This window comes from Phacochoerus africanus, chromosome 14 (genome assembly GCF_016906955.1).
Source record: "Phacochoerus africanus isolate WHEZ1 chromosome 14, ROS_Pafr_v1, whole genome shotgun sequence".
In the NCBI taxonomy this organism is placed as follows: Eukaryota; Metazoa; Chordata; class Mammalia; order Artiodactyla; family Suidae; genus Phacochoerus; species Phacochoerus africanus.
Window position 1 is genome coordinate 35,257,850 of NC_062557.1, and position 13,187 is coordinate 35,271,036.

At 38.4% G+C, this 13,187-nt stretch overlaps 1 protein-coding gene across 1 annotated transcript in view; it reads left to right on the forward strand.

Moving 5' to 3' along the window:
• GDPD1 (glycerophosphodiester phosphodiesterase domain containing 1) overlaps positions 1 to 13,187 on the forward strand; it is a 43,496-nt gene that overhangs the window by 16,382 nt on the left and 13,927 nt on the right. The window contains exons 2-4 of the mRNA XM_047758708.1: positions 657 to 699; positions 7,144 to 7,279; positions 8,709 to 8,754. Coding sequence (XP_047614664.1) covers positions 657 to 699; positions 7,144 to 7,279; positions 8,709 to 8,754 — 225 coding nt within the window. The remainder of the gene's footprint in view (positions 1 to 656; positions 700 to 7,143; positions 7,280 to 8,708; positions 8,755 to 13,187) is intronic.

Consider the following 13,187-nt stretch of genomic DNA (forward strand, 5'->3'; position numbering starts at 1 on the left):
GACCCCTAGCCTGGGAACCTCTTTAAGCCGAGGGTGCTGCCCTAGAAAAGACAAAAAGAAAAAAAAAAAAACTACTGCAGTGTCTCATGACACTGCAGAGGCACAGGTTTGATTCCTGACTTGGGAACTTCTATATGCTGTGGGTGCAGCCATTAAAAAGAAAAAAAGTAAGTCCTGAGCAAGGGAGAAGAGAGAGGGTTAATATTTTACACTATAATATGATAAGACAGAAGAGGACTTGGTCCATATACACCTCCTTAGAGTTAAAAACGTCTTTCCTCTGTATCCCTATAGTCTCTCATGCATCCCTCTACTAAGGCATTTATCATTTTATAACATAAAGTATTAACCCATCTCTCTTCTCCCTTGCTCATGAGCTGCCAGAGAACTCCTCTCTTCTGTTTTTTTTCTATGACAAGCAGATATGGCTTAAAAATCATGTTTAGGTTTTAACCCTCCTGCATTGCTGTGGCTGTGTTTTGATCTTTGATTCATCTTGGTGCTGCTAAACACAATTCAAAATACCATTGCATTCTTTAAAACACCTGTAATGTCTACCTTATATATAAATGTGAGTCACTTGATGTGTATTATTTAAATGAATTTCTGGGGGAAAAAAAGGTGTTCAAAGCAGCTTCAATTTAATGTTTTCACAGGTGCTGGGGAAAATTTGGAGAATACAATGGCAGCCTTTCAGCAGTAAGTATATAAAAAGGTATTCTTTTCTTTTAAAGTGATGATGAAGGTAGTATACACATAGCTTCCACTTGTGATAGTTGTTGCTATTTTATTAACATCACTTTTTTAATTCAGTTAGTCTGAAGTGGTTAGAAAGACTGTTTGGCTTCAACATAAGGGAAAACTAGATCAGAGTTTTGGGTCATCAAATGATACTGTAGTTCTAAAGCTGAAAGAAGACATTTGTAACAGGGAACATACTGTGTGTAATGCTAATTAGTCTCAGAGGGAAAGAGAACAGGAGAAAATGAAACAACTGTTACACTGGCTGTTGTTTCTGAGTGGGATTTTGTGTCTACTCAGTAATTCTTCCTTAGATGTGAACCTGTAATCTACTCTTTCTTCTTTGAAGCATTATGATCTGATCTTTTAATAAGGTAAGTAAGTTTATTTTCAATTTTTAAATTACTCATATTGCATATGAATGTCTTTTAGAGCATATCAGAGAGAAGCAACAGGAAAGATAGGAATGAAAGCTTGTTGATACTTTGTTCTTTGTCTTAGAGTAAATGATTATCATCAGTCTGTGGTAATGGTGGGAGAACACTTTTCTTTTCCCTGAAAACTCAAGACAGGGAATGTGATAAGTTAAACCTCATGAAAAACAATCATAACCATATTTAGTAAGAAAAATATCTTCTTATATAATCTGGAGCAAAATTTTTATGTACAAAAAATATCTTCTTATATAATCTGGAGCAAAATTTTTATGTACAAAATTAGAGCTAATAGGAGTTCCCGTCGTGGCTCAGTGGTTAACGAATCCGACTAGGAACCATGAGGTTGTGGGTTTGATCCCTGGCCTTGCTCAGTGGGTTAAGGATCCGGCATTGCCATGAGCTGTGGTGTAGGTCATAGACAAGGCTCAGATCCTGCGTTGCTGTGGCTCTGGTGTAGGTCAGTGGCTAGAGCTCCGATTCGACCCCTAGCCTGGGAACCTCCATATGCCTCCGAGGGTGCAGCCCTAAAAAAAACAAAAAGACCAAAGAAATAAATAAATTGCTTTGCTGTCTTTGCTACTGAGATTATGTAGCTAGCTAGCTATAGCAAAATATATATTTAATTTTATGTGAATAATGTACACTGAGATATACCCACACATACCCACATACCCTATCACTTATCAAATATTTGTTTCCTGCTGTACAGTGATATATATTACTTAGGAAAAACCTACTCATAACCTTGAGTGATTTTAGCATTCTTTATACATAATAAAAGTATACTATTTTGTAATTTTTCTCTATGATTTTTGCTAACTTTTTATGAATCACCCTGTTTTATGAAGTTAACACTGGATTGTATAATAAACAATTTCTAAGGATGGTACTTTTTAAAAAATTCTTTTTAGGGCCCCACCTGTGGCATATGGAGGTTCCCAGGCTAAGGGTTGTATCAGGGTCGATGGCTTACACCACAGCCATCGCAACGCCAGATCCGAACCGAGTCTGCAACCTACACCACAGCTCACGGCAATGCTGGATCCTTAACTCACTGAGTGAGGCCAGGAATTGAACCTGCCTTCTCATAAATACTTGTCAGATTCGTTTCTGCTGAGCCATGACAGGAACTCCAGGATGGTACATTTTTAAATACACTATTTCTAAGGATGGCAGCCAAATATTTTTTGTCTTTTAAGATTTTGATTCTTAAAAAAAATTTTTTTTTTCTTTTTAGGGCCACACCTGCAGCATATGGAAGTTTCTGGGCCAGAGGTCGAATCAGAGCTGCAGCTGCCAGCCTATACCACAACCACAGCAATGCCAGATCCAAGCCATGCCTGTGACCTATACCGCAGCTCATTGGAATGCTGGATCCTCTACCCACTGAGCAGGGCCAAGGATCAAACCCTCATCCTCATGGATACTAGTCAGGTTTTAACCTGATGAGCCACAATGGGAACTCCTAAAGTGTTATTTATTTATTTACATTCATCTTTTTAGAACCACACCCGCAGCATGTGGAGGTTCCCAGCTAGGGGTTGTATCGGAGCTGTTGCTTCAGGCCTGTGCCACAACCACAGCAATGCCAGATCTGAGCCAGATCTGCAACCTATACATGGAGGTTCCCAGGCTAGTGGTCAAGTCAGAGCTCTAGCTTCAGGCCTACACCACAGCCACAGCAACACAGGATCCGAGCCACGTCTGCATCCACAGCTCACAGCAATGCCTGATCCTTAACCCACTGAATGAGGCCAAGGATTGAATTCATGTCCTTATGGGTACTAGTCAAGTGGTGACTGCTGAGCAACAACAGGAACACTGCTAAAAAAAAATTTTTTTTTGATATTCAGAGAATACCTAATTTAGATGGTTTTTATTTGCTAGATACATTTCATCTTCTATCTTCAAGCAGTTTGTTTTTATATTGTTTCATTCAAGCAGTAGCTATTGAAAAGTACCACAGCCTTCTCTATAATGTGGTAGCTTTTCGTAACTTTAGTTTTTGGAAGTTTTTTTCTGGTTCTTTAAAAGAAGAAGATAACTCTTCCATATGTTATTGTTAGTGTTTATTAGATATTATTTGTTAGGCTGCTTATATAAAACCTATATCAAATAGACTTTAATTTTAACCTTAAATAAGTTTTTGTTGTTACTGGTAGTTTTGGTGGTGGCAGTGATTTTTTGTTTGTTTGTTTGTTTTGTCTTATCAGTGCTTTTACTGTCAATAAGCACTTTCATTTTTTTTTATTTTTATTTCTTTTTCTTTGTCTTTTTATTTATTTATTTATTTATTTGCCTTTTTTCTAGGGCCACTCCTGCGGCATATGGAGGTTCCCAGGCTAGGGGTCTAAACGGAGCTGTAGCTGCGGCCTAGCCACTGGCCTACGCCAGAGTCACAGCAAGGCAAGATCTGAGCCGAGTCTGTAATCCACATCACAGCTCACAGCAATGCCGGATCCTTAACCCACAGAGCAAGGCCAGGGATCGAACCCACAAACTCATGGTTCCTAGTCAGATTCGTTAACCACTGCGCCATGATAGGAACTCCAATAAGCACTTTTAAATTTGTACTTTTTTCATTTACAAGTATTCTTCTATTTTAACTGCTAGGATACTTAGAAGGTTTGTTGGTGGTGTTTTGCTTTGTTTTGTTTTTTTGCTTTTGCTTTTTACAGTACAGCTCATGGCAGTGCCAGATCCTTAACCCACTGAGTGAGGCCAGGGATCTAACCCACATCCTTAGGGATACTAGTCGAGTTCGTTTCTGCTGAGCCACAGTGGGAGTGCTGTTCCTCCCCACCCCCAATATGCCTGCTTCATGAGCAAAAAAAAAAAAAAAAAAATCTAAACATTACGGTACTAAAAAGACCAAGAGGTATAACACATAATTGGCAAAAAACAGATACTATGCTTAAGTATGGTTTATCCTTTTTTGTGTTTAGTTTATAAAATGCTTTCATGATCACCTTAAGTTGGCCCTCCTGGGATTCCTTGGGAGTGAGAATCTTTCCTTATGAATCTCTCAATCCCTAACACCTAGATGTAATGTTAATAGGCTCTCACTAAATGCGGTATGGAATGGGGCACTCCAGAAAAAAGAATATTAACAGAAGACAGAGACAGAACTCCATTCAAAATAAGCATGAAACCCAAAACTAAAGGGTTGTATTACACACACACACACACAGAGTTACAAAACCCTTGAGTATGTAAAATCTGGCTCTAAGAGCTAATAAAACTAGGTTATTAAACCAGGCTGCCTTTGTAAATACCCATGAGACAATTTGATCCCTGTGGTATTAACATGAATGGTTAGAGAAAGATACAAATTGTATTAGCAATAGCTGGAAGTATAACTTGGCAGGCAACCAAAATAATTAATCAGTGGCCTGATTCTCATGTTAGAATTGTTTAAAATATCTAATACAATACTAATTATCTCATCTGTAAAATGGGAATAATAATATGACCTCAATATTTTGAGGAATAAGTGAAATTCAAATAAATTCTTTAGCATAAGGTCTACTATAAATTACTATGCTTGTTTCTGTGGCGTTTCAAGTAATTTTACATTTTCTTCTGGAGCCAGAGCTTTTATTTCTTTTTCTGAAAATGTTAAAGCCTGGCTTCTCTAACTTTTTCTGTGTTTGTTATTAGCTTATCAGAAATTCAGGGAGTTCCTGTTGTGGCACAGTGGAGATGAATCTGACTAGGAACTATGAGGTTTCGGGTTCGATCCCTGGCCTCACTCAATGGGTTAAGGATCTGGCATTGCTGTGAGCTGTGGTGTAGGTTGCAGATGTGGCTCGGATCCTGTGTTGCTGTGGCTATGGTGTAGGCCTGCAGCTGCAGCTCCGACTTGACCACTAGCCTGGAAACCTCCATGTGCCATGGGTACAGCCCTAAAAAGCAAGAAAAAAAAACGCAAAAATACCGAAATTCAGCTATAAAATATCTGGTGTTATTTATGGAAAATTTGAAGGTCAAAGTGATAAAAGATTTTCTCACCGTGTTTTAGCTATTTGTGTATCAAATTTGAGATAATTATATTACAATAATTTACAGATTGTCCTAAGTGTACTTACTATTGTTCTAAAATTTTATTTATTAGTTTGTTATTAAGAGATAAGGAGTTCCCTGGTGGCTCAGTGGATTAATGATCCAGAATTGTCACTGCTGTGGCTCAGGTCACTGTTATGGTGCAGGTTTGATACCTAGCCTGGGAACTTTCACATGCCATGGGCAAGGCCAAAAAAAAAAAAAGAGAGAGAGAGAAGCATTCAGTAAATAGAAAACATTTTTTTGTATGATTCCTAAACATCTCTAAAAATATCCAACATTTCAGTTAAAGGAAAACTTCATACTTAGATTTATTCGGTAATGTATAATATTTTTTAATACAGGAAAATACAGATAAACCTTGCTCTTACCCTACTTTCACATACTCATTCAAAACTAAAACAAAAGCATGGAGGAGGTGGATGTAGAAGAGTTAGAAGCTGGGCACTGGTGCATGTGCCTATGAGTAAATACTGAAACAATGTCCCATGTAGAGTTGGTTATTTTGAAATATGATAAAAATTATCATTGAGGTAAAATAATTCTGTTAACTGGAATATCACAAGATAGATCCACCATATTTTTTAGGACTTTTTTTTTTTGTCTTTTTTTTGCCATTTCTAGGGCCGCTCCCATGGCATGTGGAGGTTCCCAGGCTAGGGGTCGAATCGGAGCTGTGGCTGCCTGCTGTAGCTGCCTGCCTACGCCAGAGCCACAGCAAATCGGGATCCAAGCCGAGTCTGCAACCTACACCACAGCTCATGGCAACGCCTGATCCTTAACCCACTGAGCAAGGCCAGGGATCGAACCCGTAACCTCATGGCTCCTAGTCGGATATGTTAACCACTGAGCCACGACGGGAACTCCTCAAGACATTTTTTTTTTATGTAGGGGAAAATTGGTTAAAATTACACTGTATGGTAATTGAATTTAGGTTCTAAAGAAAAGAATCTGCAGAGCTATACAATATATAATTTGTCCAGATTAATTTTCATTTGGGGAAAGAAGTTCTGAATATCCTCAAAATAGTTTACTTAGTAATTGAAAGTCCTCCAAAAATAAAACTATTGAAAAACAAGTATGTGGGGTGGAAAAGAAAAGCTCCCTCAGTTTTTGGGAGGGAATAACTTTAAAAATACTTAAATGGCTAGATTTACTTGGTGCTCAGTTAAGATTTAAACTTGTTGATTTTAACATTGCTGTTCCACCTGAGATTAATTTATGTGATGTTCTGGTAACACAAAACCAAAAAACAAACAAACAAAAAGTAAAAGAAAGACATATACCTGACACAAAATCAGCAGTACTTATCTTTTTCAAGCAGTATTTTTGTATTTTGTTTTTACACATTTATTCTTTTTTGAATGATTTTTATTTTTTCCATTATAGTTGATTTACAGTGTTCTGTCAATTTCTACTGTACAGCAATGTGACCCAGTCATACATACATATGTTCTTTTTCTCCCATTATCCTTTGTCATGTTCCATCACAAGTGACTGCATATTGTTTTTACACATTTACAATTCTAGCCAACACAACTGGCAAACAAATTATTTATTTATTTATTTATTGGCCAAGCCTCACAGCCTGTGGGAGTTCCCAGGCCAGGGATGAAACCCACACCACAGCAGTGACCCAACCTGCTGCACCACACAGGAACTTCCCAAATCTCAACATGTGGCCCAGTGTTCTTTCCTTTGTATTGTGTTGCCAAACTTAAAGATTGCTAGTTAGGGAAAGGAGGCAATGAGTCTCTTTTATTCTAAGTTCATGTGGAATCGTTTCATGTCAACTATTCATAATGAGTCTTGAGAAATTTTAGTAAGATGGGATTTTCTATTCTTTTGATTTGTAACTCTCAACTTGTTCAGAATGTCATTATTCTTCCTTGTATTTCTTCAGTGCAGTTACAATTGGAACTGATATGTTGGAACTGGACTGCCATATCACAAAAGACGAACAAGTTGTAGTGTCACACGATGAGAATCTAAAGAGATCAACTGGGGTCAATGTAAACATCTCCGATCTCAAGTACTGTGTAAGTAAAAATGTGGGACAAACTAATAAATAATAGATATTAGGGCCTGTAAGATTTTTAAACACAGTGAATGCCAGATAGTATTTTATTTTTTATTTTTTTGCTTTTTAGGGCTGCACCCACAGCATATGGAAGTTCCCAGGCTAGGGGTCCAATTGGAGCTGCAGCTGCTGGTCACAGCAACGCAGGATCCGAGCCGCATCTGCTACCTACGGCAACACCAGATCCTTAACCACTGAGCAAGGCCAGGGATCAAACCCTCAACCTCATAGTTCCTAGTCGGATACGTTTCTGCTGCGCTATGACGGGAACTCCTACATTTATTTTTCACAAACATTTCAAATGACAAGTTATTCCATTGAGGGGATATGTAGCTGTCTTTAACTATTCTTCTGTTGTTGGGCATTTGAATTAGTTCTGAGTTTTCAGCATTATAGATGACACTGCACTGGACATATGTGTAAAGATAAAACCTTGTAAAGATAAAATTTTTCTCTATATTTAAAATTATTTCCCTAAATTAACTTCCAGCAGGGAAATGATTGGGTAAAATATTAGAAATATTGTTGTTTCTTGATTTTGAAAGTTGCTGTTGCCAACCTGCTTTTGTAAAGTGCCTTAAGGGCCTTTTTAAATCTGATAATAGAAGAATTTCCGGGGTTCCCATTGTGTCTCAGTGGTAACAAACACAACTAGTATCCATGAGGATGTGGGTTCCATCTCTGGCCTCGCTCAGTGTATTAAGGATCCAGCATTGCTGCAAGCTGTGGTGTAGGTTGCAGCTTGCAGCAATGCTGGATCCTTAAAGACACTGTGTGGCCCCCACATTGCTGTGGCTGTGGTGTAGGCCCACAGCTGCAGCTCGGATTTGACCCCTAGCCTGGGAACTTGTATATGCCATGAGTGTGGCCCTAAAAAAAAAAAAAAGAAAGATAAGTAAATAAATAAATAAATAAATAAAATAGAAGAATTTCCATTTTGCCACAACCTTACCATTATTGGGCATTATACCAAGAATTTTCTGATATGCTAAATTAGGTTTTAATTAGAATTTAGTTAGCATTTATTAATTTTATTAGAATAAAATTAATTTTATTAATGAGTTTAAAGTTTTTCTTTATGATTGTTAGTCATTTTTTCTTTTTCTTTTCCCCTTGAATTGTCTATTCTTGACATTTGGCTGTTAATAGCTCTGTGTATTTGTTATTGACAAGTGGCCCATATTAGTACAGATTTCTTGCAGGTCATGAAGTAAGTAATTTTATGGTCAATTTGCTGTTGGAGACGTTCTGCTAGAGTGTTCCCTGTCTAAACATTTGTAGTGTTTCATCCCTTTTTTTGGAAGAAGCACATCTTTATGTTTTAATGTAAGATGCTAAAATACTTTTTATTTTTGAGAACTAACTTTTTTCCACCATGTCTTTTAAAGGAACTCCCACCTTACCTTGGCAAACTGGATGTCTCATTTCAAAAAGGTAATAATTTACATCTGCAGGTTAAACATTTATATTAAAATATATTCATTTATGCTGAGAATTAGCTACACATGTGTATTATTTTGTGATTATACATTCCAGCTAAAAGTATTGCCCTTGCAGTTCCCGTCGTGGCTCAGTGGAAACGAATCTGACTGGTATCCATGAGCAAGCAGGTTCAATCCTTGGTCTCACTCAGTAGATTAAGGATCTGGAGTTGCCGTGAGCTGTGGTGTAGGTTGCAGATGTGGCTCGGATCTGGTTTTGCTGTGGCTGTGGTGTAGGCCAGGCAGCTGTAGCTCTGATTGGACCCCTAGCCTGGGAACCTCCATATGCCTCTGTGGGGCCCTAAAAAGCAAAAAAAAAAAAAAAAAAAAAAAATTGCCCTCAAAGCCAATTTTCTCAGGCCTACAAATCTGAAATCTTGATGGTCATCTGACCCTGAGATGATGAGGCCCAAAGATTTAACTGCAACGTTCTATTTAAATTTATATACAGTTCATTTAAGCCTGAATATTAATTACAAGAAACCCAGATACTTTGCACTTCCAGCTTCAAATTCTAAAATATTACAACAGGCGGTAAATCACCCATTATAAATAAAAAAGATAAAAGAAACTGAAGGGACCCTATTCAGATCCTTAGTGATTCTATAATTTTTTAATTCAACATCATTTAGCTGCTCCATATTTTAAATTATTAAAGAGAATCATGTTACTCAAATAAACCATTTCTTAGTCATCTTCACTTTTAGCGTAGCAGTGTTGTTTTTTTTTTTTTCTTTCGAAGGAACATTTCTCACAAAGAAACATGTTCATTGACCCAATGTGTTAGTTATGTTAAAATAGAACATATCAGGTTGATGGAAGGTACATTACATCAAGATACAGGTCGTAAGCTCCCTCATAACCACAATTCGGTCACATGTTTTCAAAGATTTTTGTAGGAAAACTACAAGGTACTCATGTTATGGTCCTTGGTAATTGGCTTCCATATAGTTGAAACCTTGGTTAAGTGTTAAGGATCTATTGATATTAATTTTCAAAAAGAACTGTAACTGCTCTGTGAGCTGAATTTAAAATTGGCCAGTATAATTTCTCTTTGACTGGGAAGTTTTAGAAAGCCAAATAAAAATGAGAAAACCATTTAAATTCGCTATTTTTATGGGATGTTTCAATCTAATGTGTGTTAACCTTCCAGGTAAGTATCATTAAGCTTGAGGAAGCCCTTTTCGTTCTTGTAATTAGTAGGCCTATACTTGGAAAGCTATGCAATATGGGTGTCAATTACGGTTTTGTAAAAGTTAAGAAGATTTAAGTGAAACATTTCCCATTTTTCCCTTTGTAGAGCAAAGCCAGAGCCTCACAAAAATTAAAGGTTTTTTTTTTTTGCTTTTTTTTTTTTAGGGCTGCACTCATGACATATGGAGGGCTGGGGGTCGAATCAGAGCTACTGCTGGCCTACACCACAGCCACTGCAACTCGCGATCCGAGCCGCGCCTGTGAGCTACCCCACAGCTCACAGCAACACTGGATGCCTGACCTACCGAGCAAGGCCAGGGATTGAACCCACATCCTCATGGATACTAGTCGTGTTCATTCCTATTGTGCCACAACAGGAACTTCCTAAAGATGTTTCAAGAAAAAATGTTTTAAATTTTTTTCTGGTTTTATACATCCCTCATAAAGTCATAAAAATTTTGAATGTGAAGAGACCTTTGAGACCATCAAATCTTGTCTCCTCCTGTTACAGAAAGTAAACTGATTCCTAGAGATATAAATTAACTAGATTAAAGTCATACAGCAAGCAAATGACAGAGGTAGGACTTGACACTAGGTCTTTTCCTTACCAGGCCAATGTTCAGCTACTCTGTACTGTCTCTCTATCCGAAGAATCTCTTCAACTCCCATACTGGTAGCAGGGCCACATACTCTCAAGCTTAAAAATTGACAATAATTAACTTTCCTTCATATCTTACTCAACTCATATCATAATTAACTTAAACACGTGCCTCAAATATGAAGTTTGTTGCATTTGAGACAGGGCAATATATAGTACTGTAAAAACTTAGATTAAGCAGAAAGTTGTTCAGTGTTTTCCTATCTTATTCCTCTGCTTGGAACTCTTGCTTTCTCTTCTTTAAATACTGGAGGAGGGGTATCGACTCTCAGAGTAATACAAATTTCAGGCCTCTTGCTTTCTTTGTGGTTCACAACTCAACTGGAGGTTTCTTTTCCCTTTCTTTCCTTTCCTTTTCTATCCTGCATAATTTTTTAATAATTCAGTTTTAATGCTCTATGGCCACTTCATGTGTTCTGTCACAATACATCCTGTGGTTACTCCATACCTAGGATACTTGTTTTCCTGTTATTTTCTTCTTTCCCTTTTGGTTGTATTTTCCAGCTGGTTACTCTCCGCCCGAAACAATATTGGGGACAAATTTCTTCAACTCTTTTTCTACATTCTAGGCTGGCCAAGCCTTTTTTTTTTTTTTTTTTTTGCCACACCCATGGCAGGTGTAAGTTCTCTGGCCAGGTATTGAACCTGTGCCACAACAATGACCTGAGCCACAGCAGTGACAATGCCAGATCCTTAACCTGCTAAGCCACTCCAAGTCGTCTTATTTAAATATGTTCAGAAGTTCCCTTGTGCCTCAGCAAGTTTAGAATCTCTGGCCTGTCATTGCAATGGCTCAGGTCACTGCTGTGGCATGTGATTGATCCCTGGCCTAGAAATGTCCCTATGCCGTGGGTGCAGACAAAAAAAAAAAAAAACACCACAACAAAGAAACTTCACATCACTTTAGCACAGTTTTTTCTTGGAATACTTTTATTTCCTTGTTTTTCCCCACTATTTGATGCAATATTATTCTTATTGTGTAATGTGTCATTCTGCTGTTGCAGAGTTAGTTTTGTCTATTTGACCTTTTTCCAAGTTGTTTCTTGCATACATCTTACCTAGGTGTGAATAACTCTTGCCCATGGTAGTTGCTTTTTTTTAGGGCTGCACCCATGGCATATCGAAGTTTCCAGGCTTGGGGTCCAAATGGAGCTTCAGTTTCTGGCCTACACCACAGCCACAGCAACGTCAGTTCTGAGCCTCGTCTGCAACTTACACCACAGCTCACAGCAGTGCTGGATCCTTAACCCACTGAGTGAGGCCAGGGATTGAACTCACAACCTCAGGGATGATAGTTAAATTTGTTTCTGCTGAGCCACAATGGGAACTCCTAAAATGTCCAGAGTTATATGCCTTCAAACATAACTGATTCAGTTGCTCAAGCAATAATTTGTCTGTCATCTCCATTTCTCCGTTCCACTTTCATCCATGTTAGCTTTGTTGTCAGGCACTCCTTCACATAAAAGATGGCCCTCTGATAACATTAAAAGTATATTGATGCATTCAGTTGATGATTTTAGGAGACCTCTCCTGTTGTCCATATTGTTATCCTTATTTTTTTAAATCTCTTTAGGGCCACACCCGCAACATATGGAGGTTCCCAGGCTAGAGGTCGATTCGGAGCTGTAGCCGCTGGATCCAAGCCGCATCTGCGACCTACACCACAGCTCACCTAATCCTTAACACATTGAGCGAGGCCAGGGATTGAACCTGTGTCCTCATGGATGCTACTCAGATTTGCTTCTGCTGAGCCATGACAGGAACTCCCCCATGTTGTTATACTTAAACGGTCATGTATTTGCTCTATGTCCAGGGGGGCAAAGCCAAATGATTGAAGGTCCCATCAGAATGACTAGGCGCCCTGTCTGAATTACAAAGAATAGTAAAAAGGCAATAAGAATAGAATATAGAACAGACACAACAGTAACAGATATTTTCTCTTTCTTTTCCTAGTCACATGCTGCTTTTCTTTTTTTTTTTTTTTCTTTTAGGGCCGGCCCCGAGGCATATGGAAGTTCCCAGGCTAGGGGTCCAATGGGAGCTATAGCTACTGGCCACAGCCACAGCCAGAGCAATATGGGATCCGAGCCAAGTCTGCGATCTACCCACCACAGCTCACAGCATGCTGGATCCTGAACCCACTGATCATGGTCAGGGATTGAACCAGCAACCTTATGGTTACTATTTGGATTTGTTTCTGCTCCGCTACTATGGGAACTCCTCACATGCTCCTTTTCATATGAGCCTTTATTAAAATTTTTCTGACATGAATTTAGTCTTTTTGATATGCTTGTTTGTTTTTATTTGCCATACAATAGGATGAAATAAAAGATTATTCACTTTTTTTTTTTTTTTTTTGCTTTTTAGGGCCACACCTGTGGCATATGGAAGTCCGCCGCAGCCACTTGGGATCTGAGCCTCCACAGCGACCTACACTCACAGCTCACGACAACGCTAGATCCTTAACCCATTAGTAGGGGCCGGGGATCTAACCTGCATCTTCATGTTACTAGTTGGCTTCATTACTGCTGAGC